A 13,018-nucleotide genomic window follows, 5' to 3' on the forward strand; every position below is an offset into this window, starting at 1 on the left:
CAGGACAGATACCTTAGGGGCAATAGAATGGAGATGGATCAGCAATAACTGATGAAGTGACACAGACTGGGCAGAGTGGTCTGATCTCTGCAGGGGCTCTCACTGCCCACATGCCTGACTCCTCCTCTCATGGACAATGAGCTTCTTCCTGAGTTTTGGGGGAAGGGCCCCCTCACATCCCAGGGCTGGGAGAAGAATGCGCAGTCTTAGACCTGCCCAGCTTTGGACATGTGAGTTGCTTATTTTCACTGACAACCATGGTCACTGTTCCCATTAGAGAACCTGAATGACAGATGTCTCTCTCTCCACACTCAGGACTCTCCTGACTGGAGCGATTGGTCCTCCCAGTGGAAGCTGAGCCAGGCCATTTCTGCCTGGATCCAGCCTCAGGCCTCAAGTGTTCCCCAGGGATTTTCATGGAACGATAGTCCAGGACTGTCCCTTCACGGAGGAGCTACAGTGCAGCACCCTGGTTGGCCGGGCTCCTCTGGCCTGGAGAGGAGCTGCCTCTGCCTCAAGGACACTCCCCTCACCTGGGCCTCTCCTGGGTCTCGATCTGCCGGATGATGCTCTCCATCCAGGAGAGGAGGTCACGGGCCATGCTGAAGAAGCGGAATTTATCCGCCGTGTCCACTAGCTGGGTCCGGCGCCCGGCACAGGCATCGAGCAGCGCCTGCCACGCGGCAGACACCTCCTGCTCCTTGTTCTGGATGGCCTCTGCCTTCTCCCCAGCATATGCTGTCTGCAGACGGGTGGCCACGTCCTGGAACTGCTGCACCTGTGGTCAGGCAAAATCAGACATTGTTCCCTGGACATTGCTCCCTAGGTGCTGTGGGCCTAGGACTGGAAGGGCAGCTACCTCCTCCTGGCCTCCCTGCCCAGGGCACTGCTGGAAGGTAGGATCTTCAGCCTCCACCCAGGGGGTGCTGTAGGAGAAGACTCCTTGCTTTGACACCTCTGCCTACCCAAGATACCTCTTGAACTTTGTGAAGGTTTGGGAGTGAGAGGAAATCCTGCCCTTTGATCTCCTCAACAATACACTAATGAGAGGAACTACATACCAGGCACTGTTCTAAACACTTTCTACTGATGAACTCTCTTCGTCTTTCCAACAAACCCATGAAGGAGGTACTATTACTATTGCTGTTTCTGAGATGGGTAAACGAGGCACAAGGAAGCTAAGTAACTGGTCCAGGGTCCTTCACACTAGTAAAGGGGTACAGCTGGGATTTGCATCATGCTCCTGCGTCCCCGTTCTTAACCACTCTGTGTGCTGCCTCTCCAAGGAAGTGGTTGCACCAGATCCCCTGATTGAGGCTGGCCCCGGGGACAGTGAAACCTCACTCCTAAGACGTCAGTGGGGCTACACCTATCTCAGGGGCCCTGGCATCCCCAAATGCAACAGCCACACACCAGGCCCTCCACTCCAGCTGGAGGACACTTCCCTAAGAGGTCCCCTTTTGGATCAACCAGGGGCCCAGCCTACCCTGGTGTTCTGTCCCCAAGCCCTGCAGGGCTGGCCTGGGATTGCGCAGCCAGCCTACCTCTCCCTGCTGCACTGGAAGCTGGGGGAGCCCTCAGCAACAGGGGCCCCCTTGCATTTGCTCTTTCTATCACACCAAGCTCTGGGGCACCCTACGGATCTGCGGAGGGCACTCCAGTGATGGGGCAAGGGTCTGAACAGTAGAACTTGGGGGCTCTCCAGCTCCCATGTGGAAAGGCTGAAGTGCCCGGTGGCTAAGTATGTGGGGTCTATAGCTAGACTGCCAGGGTCTGAGCCCTGGCTCCACTTCGTACCTACATGTTCCTGGGAAACTTATGGGTCTTCTACACCTCTCCCTTTTCTCATCTACAAAGTGCAGGGAATATTAGTAGCTGCCTCAGAGGACTGCCATGAGGGTCCAGCGGCTACATACATTGCTCAGAAGAGCACCTGGTGCTAGAAAAGTGCTGTGCGTGTGTTCACTAATAGTACTGCACAACTGGAGAAACTGCAACCGTATAGTATTGTATGCATTGGCCTTTTGTGAGGATTCAGTTTAAAGAATGACTTCTGAAGCTAAGGAACATCTGAAAGCCACTGCTCCCAGCCCTGAGCTCCTGGCTGTCTAAGGAGGCAAAACCTCCTGGCACTTATCCTAGAGGTTTCCCCGCTGACAGCCAGGTGGGGACTGACACCCAGGGCTCCTGGAAATTGGTAGCAGGTGGGCGGCAGGGGGCTGAAGGTACCTGGACACCCAGCAGGTGGAGCTCCCGCTCGAAGGCTGTGTGCACCCGGTGGAAGGACTCGGCCGTGCTGGCGTCCAGCCCCACGTCCTCGGGCAGCTCGCGGTGCTTCTCGTCGATGAGGCCCAGGATCTCGGCACCCGTGTAGAAGTAGCGGTGCAGGTCATAGGAGGCGGCCAGCAGCTGCATGCGCGTGTCAATGAGCTCCAGGAGGTCTGCCCACATCTCGTTCAGCCCGTCCTTCCACTCGGCAATGGTGGCCGCCTCGCTGTGGCCCGCGTCGATGAGTCGCTCGATGAAGGCATTCACATTGTCCACCCGCTCCTGCCCAATCGCCCCGGTCTCCCGGGCAAAGTCCCGGAACTTGTCCCGCAGAAGCTAGGCATGGGGCAGACAGAAATGTGTTTATGGGGGGCACAGGGGTTACAGGTGTCACCAGCTTAGCCAAAGACTTTCCCAGGCAGCGACTGCAGCTCCGGGAGCTGCGCTGTCACACATTCCCCAGGGCAGGCCTGCATCGGCTGGTCCCGCCTCACACTGGGGAGGTTACGTCCTATGCAGCACTCTGTGTGTCTTGAGTGACGGCTGGCTGCGTCTACCGCATTAGAGAAAGACAAAAACAGCAGGAGCTGTGGCTACTCACAGTCACGTGGTCAAAGTCTTGCCCCATTTCTGGGGAAGAGGCCACCAGCTCCTTTTCTGAAATCCACTGCTCCAGGTCGTCGGTCTCCCGCTTGAGCTGGAACAGGTGGTACATGTTCTCCAGCTTGCGCTTGCGCTCTTCCGCCACGTCCTTCAGCCCTGCGTAGTGCTTGTCCACTTGCCCCTGAAGTCTGATGATCTGTTCCCTGGAATTCAAAACCAAAAAGGCCCTCAGAGACAGCAGCCACAAACCCAGAGCAGTGGCTCCGGGGAGCCAACATATGCCAACCACAGCCCCCTGGCAGGGATAGGTAGGGAGTGAAGCTCTGGAGAAATGACAGGGGCTTTGCCGGGGAAGAGCTGGGGAGAGAAGGGGCCACACCCTAGCCTCAGGGGATGACACACTGTGTCCTGGAATTCTGTCCTGGAGGGGTGCTTCCCATGGTGCCCCTCACTCTGGCAAGCTTACAGGGACAAGTGCAAATGGGGAACACCTCCATTGTTCTTCCAGAGAGGCTGGAGGAGCAGCACTACCTGAGTGGGGCTCCTGCAGCAACAGCTCTGCTCAGCCCTCCAGGGAGGGAAAAGACATACTAGGGGCCCAGACAATGTGGCTCCCAGGGAAACCTCTGGGGTGGCTGCTGAGGACCCACAGTGGTGGGCACCCTAATGGCAGCTGAGGACAGGGCCATGGCTGGGGGCAGTGTGTGGTCTGTGGCCCAGTGGGCTTCCATTTATGCAGGATCCACAAAACCTCGCAGCCCATGTGGGCACAGGTTTCCACCTGCACTCCTACATCATGGTTCTGTCTGGACTGTGAAGTCCTGGAGACCTTCTGCACCATAAAAATAAAAGCTAAAGTAGTCTTCAGTGTCCCTTAGCATATTGTAACCCTTCGGAAAATTGGTGCTCTCAGGTCACCAAGAGGTAGTTTTGCTAACCCCTTCTCTGATTATTTCGAAAACCAGGGCCTCGATGGCCCAGCTGGAAGTGATTCACACAAAACCAAGGCATAAAATGAAATTGGATCCATCACCAGTCCCGCAGCAATTTTCTCTAGCCCTATTTGATGGGAAAACTCTTTCCATTTTCCTTTTAAATCTGAAGGGACGTTGGCTGATGGGCCCCTAGCTCAATCCCCATCTCCTGACCGAGTCACCACAGGGGGCACACGCACCCCTCAGGGTGGCCTGCAGACAGCAGGCCCTGGGCCCGGCTGGCCAGCTGCTTGATGTTCCGGCCGTAGTCCTCCACCGCACGCTGCTGCCGCAAATGTCGCTTCAGCATCACGATGGCGCCCTCTTCATCCTAGGAGGCAGCAGACGGTCAGTGCCAGAGCTCAGTCTGGCCATGATCCCTCCCTTGGCAAGTTGTGCCCCCACTCCTGGAGGTGCCCGAGGGAGGAGGGGAGTAGGCTTGTGGGACACCCGCAGGAGAGCCACACATGCTTCCTTCCTGCCTTTCTGATTTCCCAGCAATGCCCGTGCCCTACCTTCCTCTCTGGACTCCCCTGATTCGTATCCGACATATACCCTTCCTTTTGTGCTCTAACCCCTGTCCCCATGAAAACATCCTATATCATTCCAGCTTTGAGAGACCCCCACCTGTCACCTCTCACCCCATCTCTTTCATAGCGTACAGAATCCAGGGTAAAGAAAAGTAGAGAACCCTTGGGTTAGAGCAAACCTAAGTGGGTAAACAGGAGGCACCTGGCTTCAGTGTGTGCCCTGCAGGGGTGTGTTCAAGGAGGCACCAAGGGAGGGCAGGGAGTCTGTGGGTTCCTTGTGCCCCTCCCCTGGCCTCACTCCTCATACAGTTGGACTCACAAGGCTCCCTACCGACAGCCAACCTCAACTCTTCCTCTCTGCCTGGGCACCCTGGCTGGTATCCCCTGCCCGAACAGACCTTGGGGATCTCATCGGAGATGACGTAGAGCTCCTGCTCGCCAATCCAGGCCTCAGCCTCGTCCGCATCCAGGTAGTACTGCTGTGCCTCGTTGGCGTCCCTCAGTCGCTGCAGCCTCCCGGCCGCTGCCTCCCGCAGCCTGTCCCAGGAGCTCTGCAGGTGCCCCAGGCGCTCCTCAAGGTCCTGGCAGTCGATCTCCGCCGCCTCCACCAGCTGCTGCCCTCTCTGCAGCACATCCTCAACCCGCGGCGTATGGCCCAGAATCTCATTCTGCAGTGTCTGTGGCCAGAAGGAAGGGCTCGGGGCAGGGCCTTCCCACCATGTGGGGGAGGCTGCTTCAGCAGTGGCAGCACAGCTCTGACACCCTTGGTCCCTCTCACCCCCGTTGCTAGAGCAGAGCAGGTGATGGCGATAAGAACTACCAATGACCTCTTGCGGGCTGCTAAGCACCTCATGTGCACCATTCTTGCACCCTCAGGTGGCCTGCTGAGATAAGCATGTGGAGACCAGCATGCAGCAGTGAAGTCACTCAGTGGCAGAGCCGGAGTTGAACACAGCTCCACCTGACCTGGCAGCCTGTGCTCTTGACTGTCCCCTATCTTCCTGTGCTTCAGCAGAGCTTGATTCCTTAGGTGTATGTGTTGGAAGGAAAAGAAAAATGGCCTTTTTGATACCTTATTCTAACAGCTTTTGCAGGATTTATGCAGGATCATTTACGCAGGATACGCCCAACCCAGCAGCTCAGGTGGGCACAGTTTTTGCCTTCCATCTAAAAGAACAGGTGACAGCAGCCCCTTGCTTACAGTCTCAGCTTTTGTTTTTGTTTTTCCCTACTTCTATTTCTCATATTTTTGTGAGCTTTGCATTAGTCCCTGTTTGAGCCTTTGGTCATGAACACAGCCTCTTCCTCCCACCCTGGTGGCTGGTCACCTTTTTCTTCAGGAGGCCCTGACACGTGTTACTTGTTTTCTGGGTCCTAAAGACTGGGCTAGCTGCTGCTGGTGTGTGGGCTCCTGAGCTCCATATACCTCACTACGTGTTTCTTCCCTCTCTATATAATTTTCCCGTGGCCTTTAAAATTGGAAGGCAGGGGCAAGAGCAGCCCACATGAGAAGCACAGTGATGGCCAGCATTTAAAATATGCACAAAATAACCACATCTACAAGTCACATAACCTGCTGAAATGCATTTTTACACTTTATGCTCAGAACCTCAATTTTTACAATTTCCTGTAGTCTCTGCAGTTGCATTCAAACAACCCATGTTTTCAGCTCCATTTGCTTGTTTACTCTGAGATCTTATGACCTCTGCATGGTGCCCTAAAAATTAATTTCTTTTTTTTAAGATAGGGTCTCACTCTAGTCACCCAGGCTGGAGTGCAGTGGCACAATCACAGCTCACTGAGCCTCAACTTCCCAGGCTCAGATGATTCTCCCACCTCAGCCTCCCAAGTAGCTTGGACTACAGGTATGTACCACCACATCTGGCTAATTTTTTGTATTTTTTGTAGAGATGGGGTTTTGCCATGTTGCCCAGGCTGGTCTCAAACTCCTGGGCTCAGGCGATCCACCTGCTTCGGCCTCCCAAAGTGCTGGGATTACGGGTGTGAACCACTGCGCCCGGCCTAAAAGGGTATTTCTTTCTTTTTAACCAATTACTTTCTAGTATCTGTGCAGGGTACTTACATTTAAAGTCTTCTTCCCTGTCTTCATTCATTCAACAACTATGTATTAAGTTCTTTTCTATGTACCAGACCCTGGTCTAGGTAATAGGGACAATATAGAAACAAGAGAAATGAAAATCCCTGCACTTTAAAGCTTACAACCTGGTAGAGGAAATAGAAGGTAAACATGCAAATAAATGAATAAACAAAGGCTGGGCCTTCCTCCCTGGGGGCTACGAGGAAAAGACAACAGTGGGATGAAGAATGTCTGCTGCGATGTGGCAGGAGCCACTTTAGCTAAGGGAGTCAGGGAGGGCCTCTCTGAGGAGACGAAACTTGACCATGACATGAATGACGGGAGGGAGGCAACCACACAGAGATCTGGGGGTGAGTGTTCCTGGCAAGAGGACTGAACAAGTGCAAAGGCTCTGGGGTGGATATGAGCTGGGACTGTCTGAGGCCACAGAGATGGCCAGAAGAGCTGGAATACTGTGAAGGAGGGCAAAGTGAGAAGAGCTGAGTTTCAGAAGCAGGCAGGGGTCAGATCAGGCAAGAGTGGTTCTTAATCCTGATTGCCCACTGAATAATCCAGGGAAATAGATGCAACTAGGGGCCTACCCCCAGAGATCCTAATTGATCTGAGGTGAGACCTGGGCATTCATCTGTCTAAAAGTTCCCTAGGTGATGTGAGTGTACACCCAGGGGTGAGAACCCTTCATGTACTACCTTGTGGAATTTGTTCTAATTGCAATGAATAGCCCTGGGAACAGTGGTCCCCAAAGTGCAGTCCTGAACCAGCAGCATCAGCATCAGCATCACCTAGGATCTTGTTGGAAATGCAAATTATTAGGCTCTACCCCCAGAGCTTGATGCAGTGGGGATCTGGGGGTGGCACCTGGTTAAGTCATGTAAACTCACCCAGAGGGCTTGTTAAAGGAGTTGCATATTGGAGTTTGACAACCATTGCAACACAGGGTTTTAAGTGAGGAAATGATAAAATTGGATTTATGGTTTAGCCAGGTGAGCCTAAAATAGTTTTCATTAGGGCAGTCACGCTCTCCCAAGAGGCTGCCTTTCCCTTCTTGGTTAGGGGAACCCCATCCATATTTGTCTTGCCCTTTTCCCGAAATAGCAACTGCCAGCCAGGGGAGTTAAAAACCTTTGAACAATAACACTTATAGAGGCTGCATAGAATCAAAAATCCTAGTGTTGGAAAGACTAGAGTTGGCTCATTTTACAATTAAGGAAACTGAGGTCCCAAGGATACCATGTCCTACCAGCCTTCCACCTTTAGCTGAAGGTTGTGGCATTAACTGAGGCTAGATTTCTATCATCTTCTAGCCCAGGTCCCTGCGTGTGGCTGCTGGAGCCTCTGCGACTAGATCACGTCAACCAGAAGCAAAGGGCCTAAGGCAGCTTTGAAGAAACTTCTCTGAATATAATCTAGGCCTCTGCACTGCTGCTGGGCTCACATGGTCCTGTGAGCAGATGTCAGCTGCTGCCAAGCTGGGGGAAGGGAGTGCTGTCTGCCATGACCTTCCTTCCTCAAGGAGCTGCAATACTAACCGGGCACTCTGGGACATGTCACTTTTATCTGGGATCTAAGTTCCTGGGCTCTCCTTGCTGACCCAGAGAGCATGCAGAGGGAGGGTCTCTCTGTCCAAGAAGGGTCTGTGGCCATTCCCCTGGCCGCTGCGACCCCACACAGCCAGCTTCCTTACATGATTCAGGCTCCCACTGCAGCCCTGACCCAAGAGGGAGTGCTTGGCATCTGCTCACATCCAGGATCCTGACCAGGGCCACAGGAGTTCCCAATCAGGGCTAAGCGAGTGCCAAAAAGCAGAGGGATGTTTGCTCCAAGGGCTCAGAGTCCAAAGTTAGTGGCTTCCTAATGGAATTTGAGCCCCACAAGTATCCTCATATGTCGAGAGAAATGGGGCCTACTTACCCCAAGGACACCACACATGCCAAGCTCAGCCCTGGAAGAGGGGCAAGGCAGTGTTGTGGGAGAGAGATCAGGAGTTACTGCCCTCCTCTCAGGCAGACCACTGGATACACCGAATACACAGCTACTGAAGCACATCAACCTCCAGGCCAGGCCCCCAAGATCCTGCATTCACCTGTGCCTGATGGAGGCTGAATGGCCCTGAATCCCCAAGTACCTCCCCTCCTCTGTGATCCTCCCAGAATTTGCTCTGTAATCACAAAAACCTGCTCTTTCTGCTATAAGATTACCAATACGGTTTGGAGACCCCAAAGCTACCAACAAGAACAATAATCTGCTGTTGCTAGCCTTCTGCAGGTCAGGGCTGGGCCTACCCCCGTGGGGCCAGGTGGGGGTGAGGAGGGGTGGGTGGGGCTGGTGAGGTGAGGCAGGACTCACCTGGTTCTTCTTCATGAACAGTTGCACAGTTTGCAGATTAGTTCCATAGTCGGCTGACTGGGCCAGAGGCAGCCTCTCCTCCACCCAGAGCTGCAGAGACCAGGAAGCAGGGGAGAGCTGATGACAATCACGGCCAACCTTTCCCGAGTGCTCACCATGGGCGGCGCAGAGCTTTGCTGGCAGTGTCTCCCCAATTCCTCCCAACACCCCATCAGGGTTTTGCCCCCATTTTATAGGTAAGAATATTTGGGGATTTTGAACTGAGGTTCCAAATAACTTGCTCCTAGTCAGACAGTGGGAAGGTAACGTAGCTGGATCTCGAACCCAAGTCTGTCTGACCCAAGTCCATGCTCTTCACCGAGCAATACTAGCAAGTGAACAGTGCATTCCCAACAAAAGCACTGGCTTGAGCTTTCCATTTAATGTAATCCTCACAACAACCCTATGAGATAAGGGGTGAGGTGACCAGTCATCTGCTGCCAAAAATTGCTCTGGGTGGCAGCCAGCTACTCTGATGGCAGCTGGTGGCTCAGCCTCAGGGGGTAGGGAGAAGCTGTGGCCCACGCACCGTCTCATCCTCTAAGTCCCGGCTGATCTGCAGCTTGGCTCTGGATGATTCCAACTGCTTCTTCCTCCTTCCTAGGGGTTCCAGGAGGTCCAGGAACCGCTTCTCGATGCTCAAGTCTGCATCTCCTCCCTCCTCTCCCATTGAAGGCACCTGGGCAAACAGCTCCCCCAGCTCCTCTTTCCGCACATTCACTTGGTCCTCCACTCGCTGAGACACAAGGGGACGGTGTCAGCACCAGCCTTGGCACCTGCACAGCCCCTCCATCTTCTTCATTCATCTGCATCCCACCCATCCTTTAAGGCCCAATTTGAGCTCAACTTCCTCCAAGGAGTCTCCTTGGATGCTCCCAGTCATCTTTCCCTCCTCTGAGCGCCTGTTTTGTTTCTCATGCATCCTTTTGGGTCTCTGTCCTACCCACTGCAAAAGGGGTTGGAGATGGATTAGAAACCAGGAGACATTTTTGCATGATAAAAGCAAGTCCAGTTAAGAGGAAGAGTAGGAGTGCTTACTTTAAAGTTTCAGATTGTGCTCAAAGAAATCAGAGAAGACACAAACAAATGGAAAAACATCTCATGCTCATGTGATAGGAGGAATTAATATCATTAAAATGGTTATACTGCTCAAAGCAATTTACAGATTCAATGGTATTCCTATCAAACTACTAATGACATTCTTCAAAGAACTAGAAAAATTATTATTATTATTATTTTTGAGATGGAGTTTTGCTCTTGTTGCCCAGGCTGGAGTGCAATGGTGCAATCTTGGCTCACTGCAACCTCCGCCTGCTGGGTTCAAGTGATTCTCCTGCCTCAGCCTCCAGAGTAGCTGGGATCATAGGCGTGTGCCACCACGCTCAGCTAGTTTTGTATTTTTAGCAGAGACAGGGTTTCTCCATGTTGGTCAGGCTGGTCTTGAACTCCTGACCTCAGGTGATCCGCCCGCCTTGGCCTCCCAAAGTGCTGGGATTACAGGCATGAGCCACCATGCCTGGCCTAGAAAAATTATTTAAAAATTTACATGAAACCAAAAAAGAGCCTGAATGGCCAAGGCAATCCTAAGCAAAAAGGACAAAGCTGGAGGAATCACATTACCTGAATTCAGATTATACTACAAGGCTACAGTGACAAAAACAGCATGGTATTGGTACAAAAACCAGCATATCAACCAATGGAACAGAATAGAGAGTCCAGAAATAAGGCCACACACCTACCACCATCTGATCTTTGACAAAGCTGACAAAAACAAACAATGAGGAAAAGACTCCCTATTCAATAAATGGTGCTGGGAGAACTGGCTAGCCATATGCAGAACATTGAAGCTGGGCCCTTTCATTAGACATATAAAAAAAAAACTCAAGATGGATTACAGACTTCAATGTAAAACCCAAAACTATAAAAAGCCTGGAAGACAACCTAGGCAATATCATCCTGGACATAGGAATGGGCAAAGATTTCATGACAAACACACTAAAAGAAATTGAAACAAAAGCAAAAATTGGCAAATGAGATCTAATTAAACTTAAGAGCTTCTGCACAGCAAAAGAAACTATCAACAGAGTAAACAGCCTGCAAAATGAGAAAATATTTGCAAACTATGAATCTGACAAGGGTCTAATATCCTGCATCTATAAGAAACTTAAATTTATAAGAGGAAAACAAACAATGCCATTAAAAAGTGGGCAAAGGACATGAACAGACACTTCGCAAAAGACACACATGCAGGCAACAACATATGAAAAAAAGCTTAATATCACTGATCATTAGAGAAATGCAAATCACAACCACAGTGAGATACCATCTCACATCAGTCAGAATGGCTATTACTAAAAAGTCAAAAAATAAGAGATGCTGGCAAGGTTGCAGAGAAAAGGGAACCCTTATACACTGTTGGTGGGAGTGTAAATTAGTTCAACCATTGTTGAAAGCGGTATGGCAATTCCTCAAAGAGCTAAAAGCAGAACTACTATTTGACCCAGCAATCCCATTACTGGGTATACCCAGAGGAATATAAAACATTCTACCATAAATACACATGTACACTTATGTTCACTGCAGCACTGTTCACAATACCAAAGACATGGACTCAACCTAAATGCCCATCAATGACAGACTGGATAAAGAAAATATGATACATACACACCATGGAATATTTCACAGCCATAAAAAAAGAACGAGATCATGTCTTTTGTGGGAACATGGATGGAGCTGGAGGCCATTATCCTTAGCAAACTGATGCAGAAACAGAAAACCAAATACCGCATGTTCTCGCTTATAAGTGGGAGCTAAGTGAGAAGAACTTATGAACACAAGGAAACAACAGACACTGGGGTGTACTTGATGGGGGAGGGTAGGAGAAGGGAGAGGAGCAGAAAAGATAACTATTGGGTATTGAGCTTAAAACCTGGGTGATGTAATAATATGTGCAATAAACCCCCATGACATGTGTTTATCTATGTGACAAACCTTCATATGTACCCCCAAACCTAAAATCAAAAATAAAGGTGTCAGACTGGCTTCCACTATCCCTTCTATCCTAACACTCTGAGTCTACAACCCACTCACGTGCCTTCAGCTTAGCCAACATCCGATTGACACTGGTCAGGTCCTTGCCCGGGTCGTCTGACCGCAGCTGGTCCTCCATGGCGCTGATCCACTTGTTGAGGTCAGCATGGGTCTGCAAGCGCAGGTCGGAGCTCCTGGCAGCCGAGAGGTGCTGGGTCTTCTCCTTTGTGGTGGCCTGCAGCTCGTCCCAGAGCCGGTGCAGGGCTTCCAGCTTTTGGGACACCAGGGCTGTAAACTGGGGCTTCTCATCCATCAGCTGCTTTCCTTCCTAGGGGCAAGAAGGAGGAGAGCTCACATTCTGGGCTGACTGGGCCTTGGATCATCCCTGCTCCTGATGGTTGCAAGAGGCTACCCAAGAGGAGGTCAGTAAGGCAAAGAATCTTCATAGAACATGGGTAAGACTCAAGTGAAATGAACTCTGAATCCCCAGCATTAGCAGGGGTGTCCAAACTTTTGGCTTCCCTGGGACACTTTGGAAGAAGAATTGTCTTGAGACACACATAAAATACATTAACACAATAGTTGATGAGTTAAAAAAAAAAAGCCTGTGCATAATTTTCATGATATGCACCACCACAGATAAGGAAAAAGTCCTCATATTCAAAGGGTTAGACATGGCTGGTAGGGGAAGCTGGGCAGGGAGAGCAGTGCTGGGGGCAATGACTCAGGGAGACCGCAGCATGGGAGTTGCAGACAAGGGTCAGCTGCTGTGAGAAAAAGGATTCCAGACCCATCCAGGTACAGTCAGTGCAGAAACTGCCCCGTGAGTTCCTGAGGTTGTGCACTAACCTTCGCTGACCTCCTTCGGTTACTGAGGTTGCCTTACCTGGTTTTCATCTGCATAGATGTATCATTTTTGGGTGGGCACAGTGTGATATAAATTGGACTTAGGAATCTATATCACTAATAATAGTTAATTTTTTTTTTTTGAGACAGCGTCTCTCTCTGTTGCCCAAGCTGGAGTGTAGTGGCACAATCTTGGCTCACTGAAACCTCCGCCCCCCAGTTTAAGCCCTTTTGTGTCTCAGTCTCCTGAGTAGCTGGGATTACAGGCGTATGCCACCATGCCC

The 13,018-nt window shown here is 51.3% G+C and overlaps 1 protein-coding gene across 4 annotated transcripts in view; it reads right to left on the bottom strand.

Annotated features, from left to right (window-relative positions):
* SPTB (spectrin beta, erythrocytic) overlaps window positions 1–13,018 on the bottom strand; it is a 137,101-nt gene that overhangs the window by 24,061 nt on the left and 100,022 nt on the right. For all 4 annotated transcript variants that reach the window (XM_055097703.2, XM_034937698.3, XM_063596086.1 and 1 more), the window contains exons 20-27: window positions 11,953–12,216; window positions 9,388–9,594; window positions 8,820–8,909; window positions 4,774–5,052; window positions 4,046–4,176; window positions 2,870–3,074; window positions 2,230–2,604; window positions 534–778 (exon numbers count right to left, since the gene is read on the bottom strand). In XM_055097703.2, the coding sequence (XP_054953678.1) occupies window positions 534–778; window positions 2,230–2,604; window positions 2,870–3,074; window positions 4,046–4,176; window positions 4,774–5,052; window positions 8,820–8,909; window positions 9,388–9,594; window positions 11,953–12,216 (1,796 nt within the window). The remainder of the gene's footprint in view (window positions 1–533; window positions 779–2,229; window positions 2,605–2,869; window positions 3,075–4,045; window positions 4,177–4,773; window positions 5,053–8,819; window positions 8,910–9,387; window positions 9,595–11,952; window positions 12,217–13,018) is intronic.

Source organism: Pan paniscus, chromosome 15 (genome assembly GCF_029289425.2).
Source record: "Pan paniscus chromosome 15, NHGRI_mPanPan1-v2.0_pri, whole genome shotgun sequence".
Classification (NCBI taxonomy): domain Eukaryota; kingdom Metazoa; phylum Chordata; class Mammalia; order Primates; family Hominidae; genus Pan; species Pan paniscus.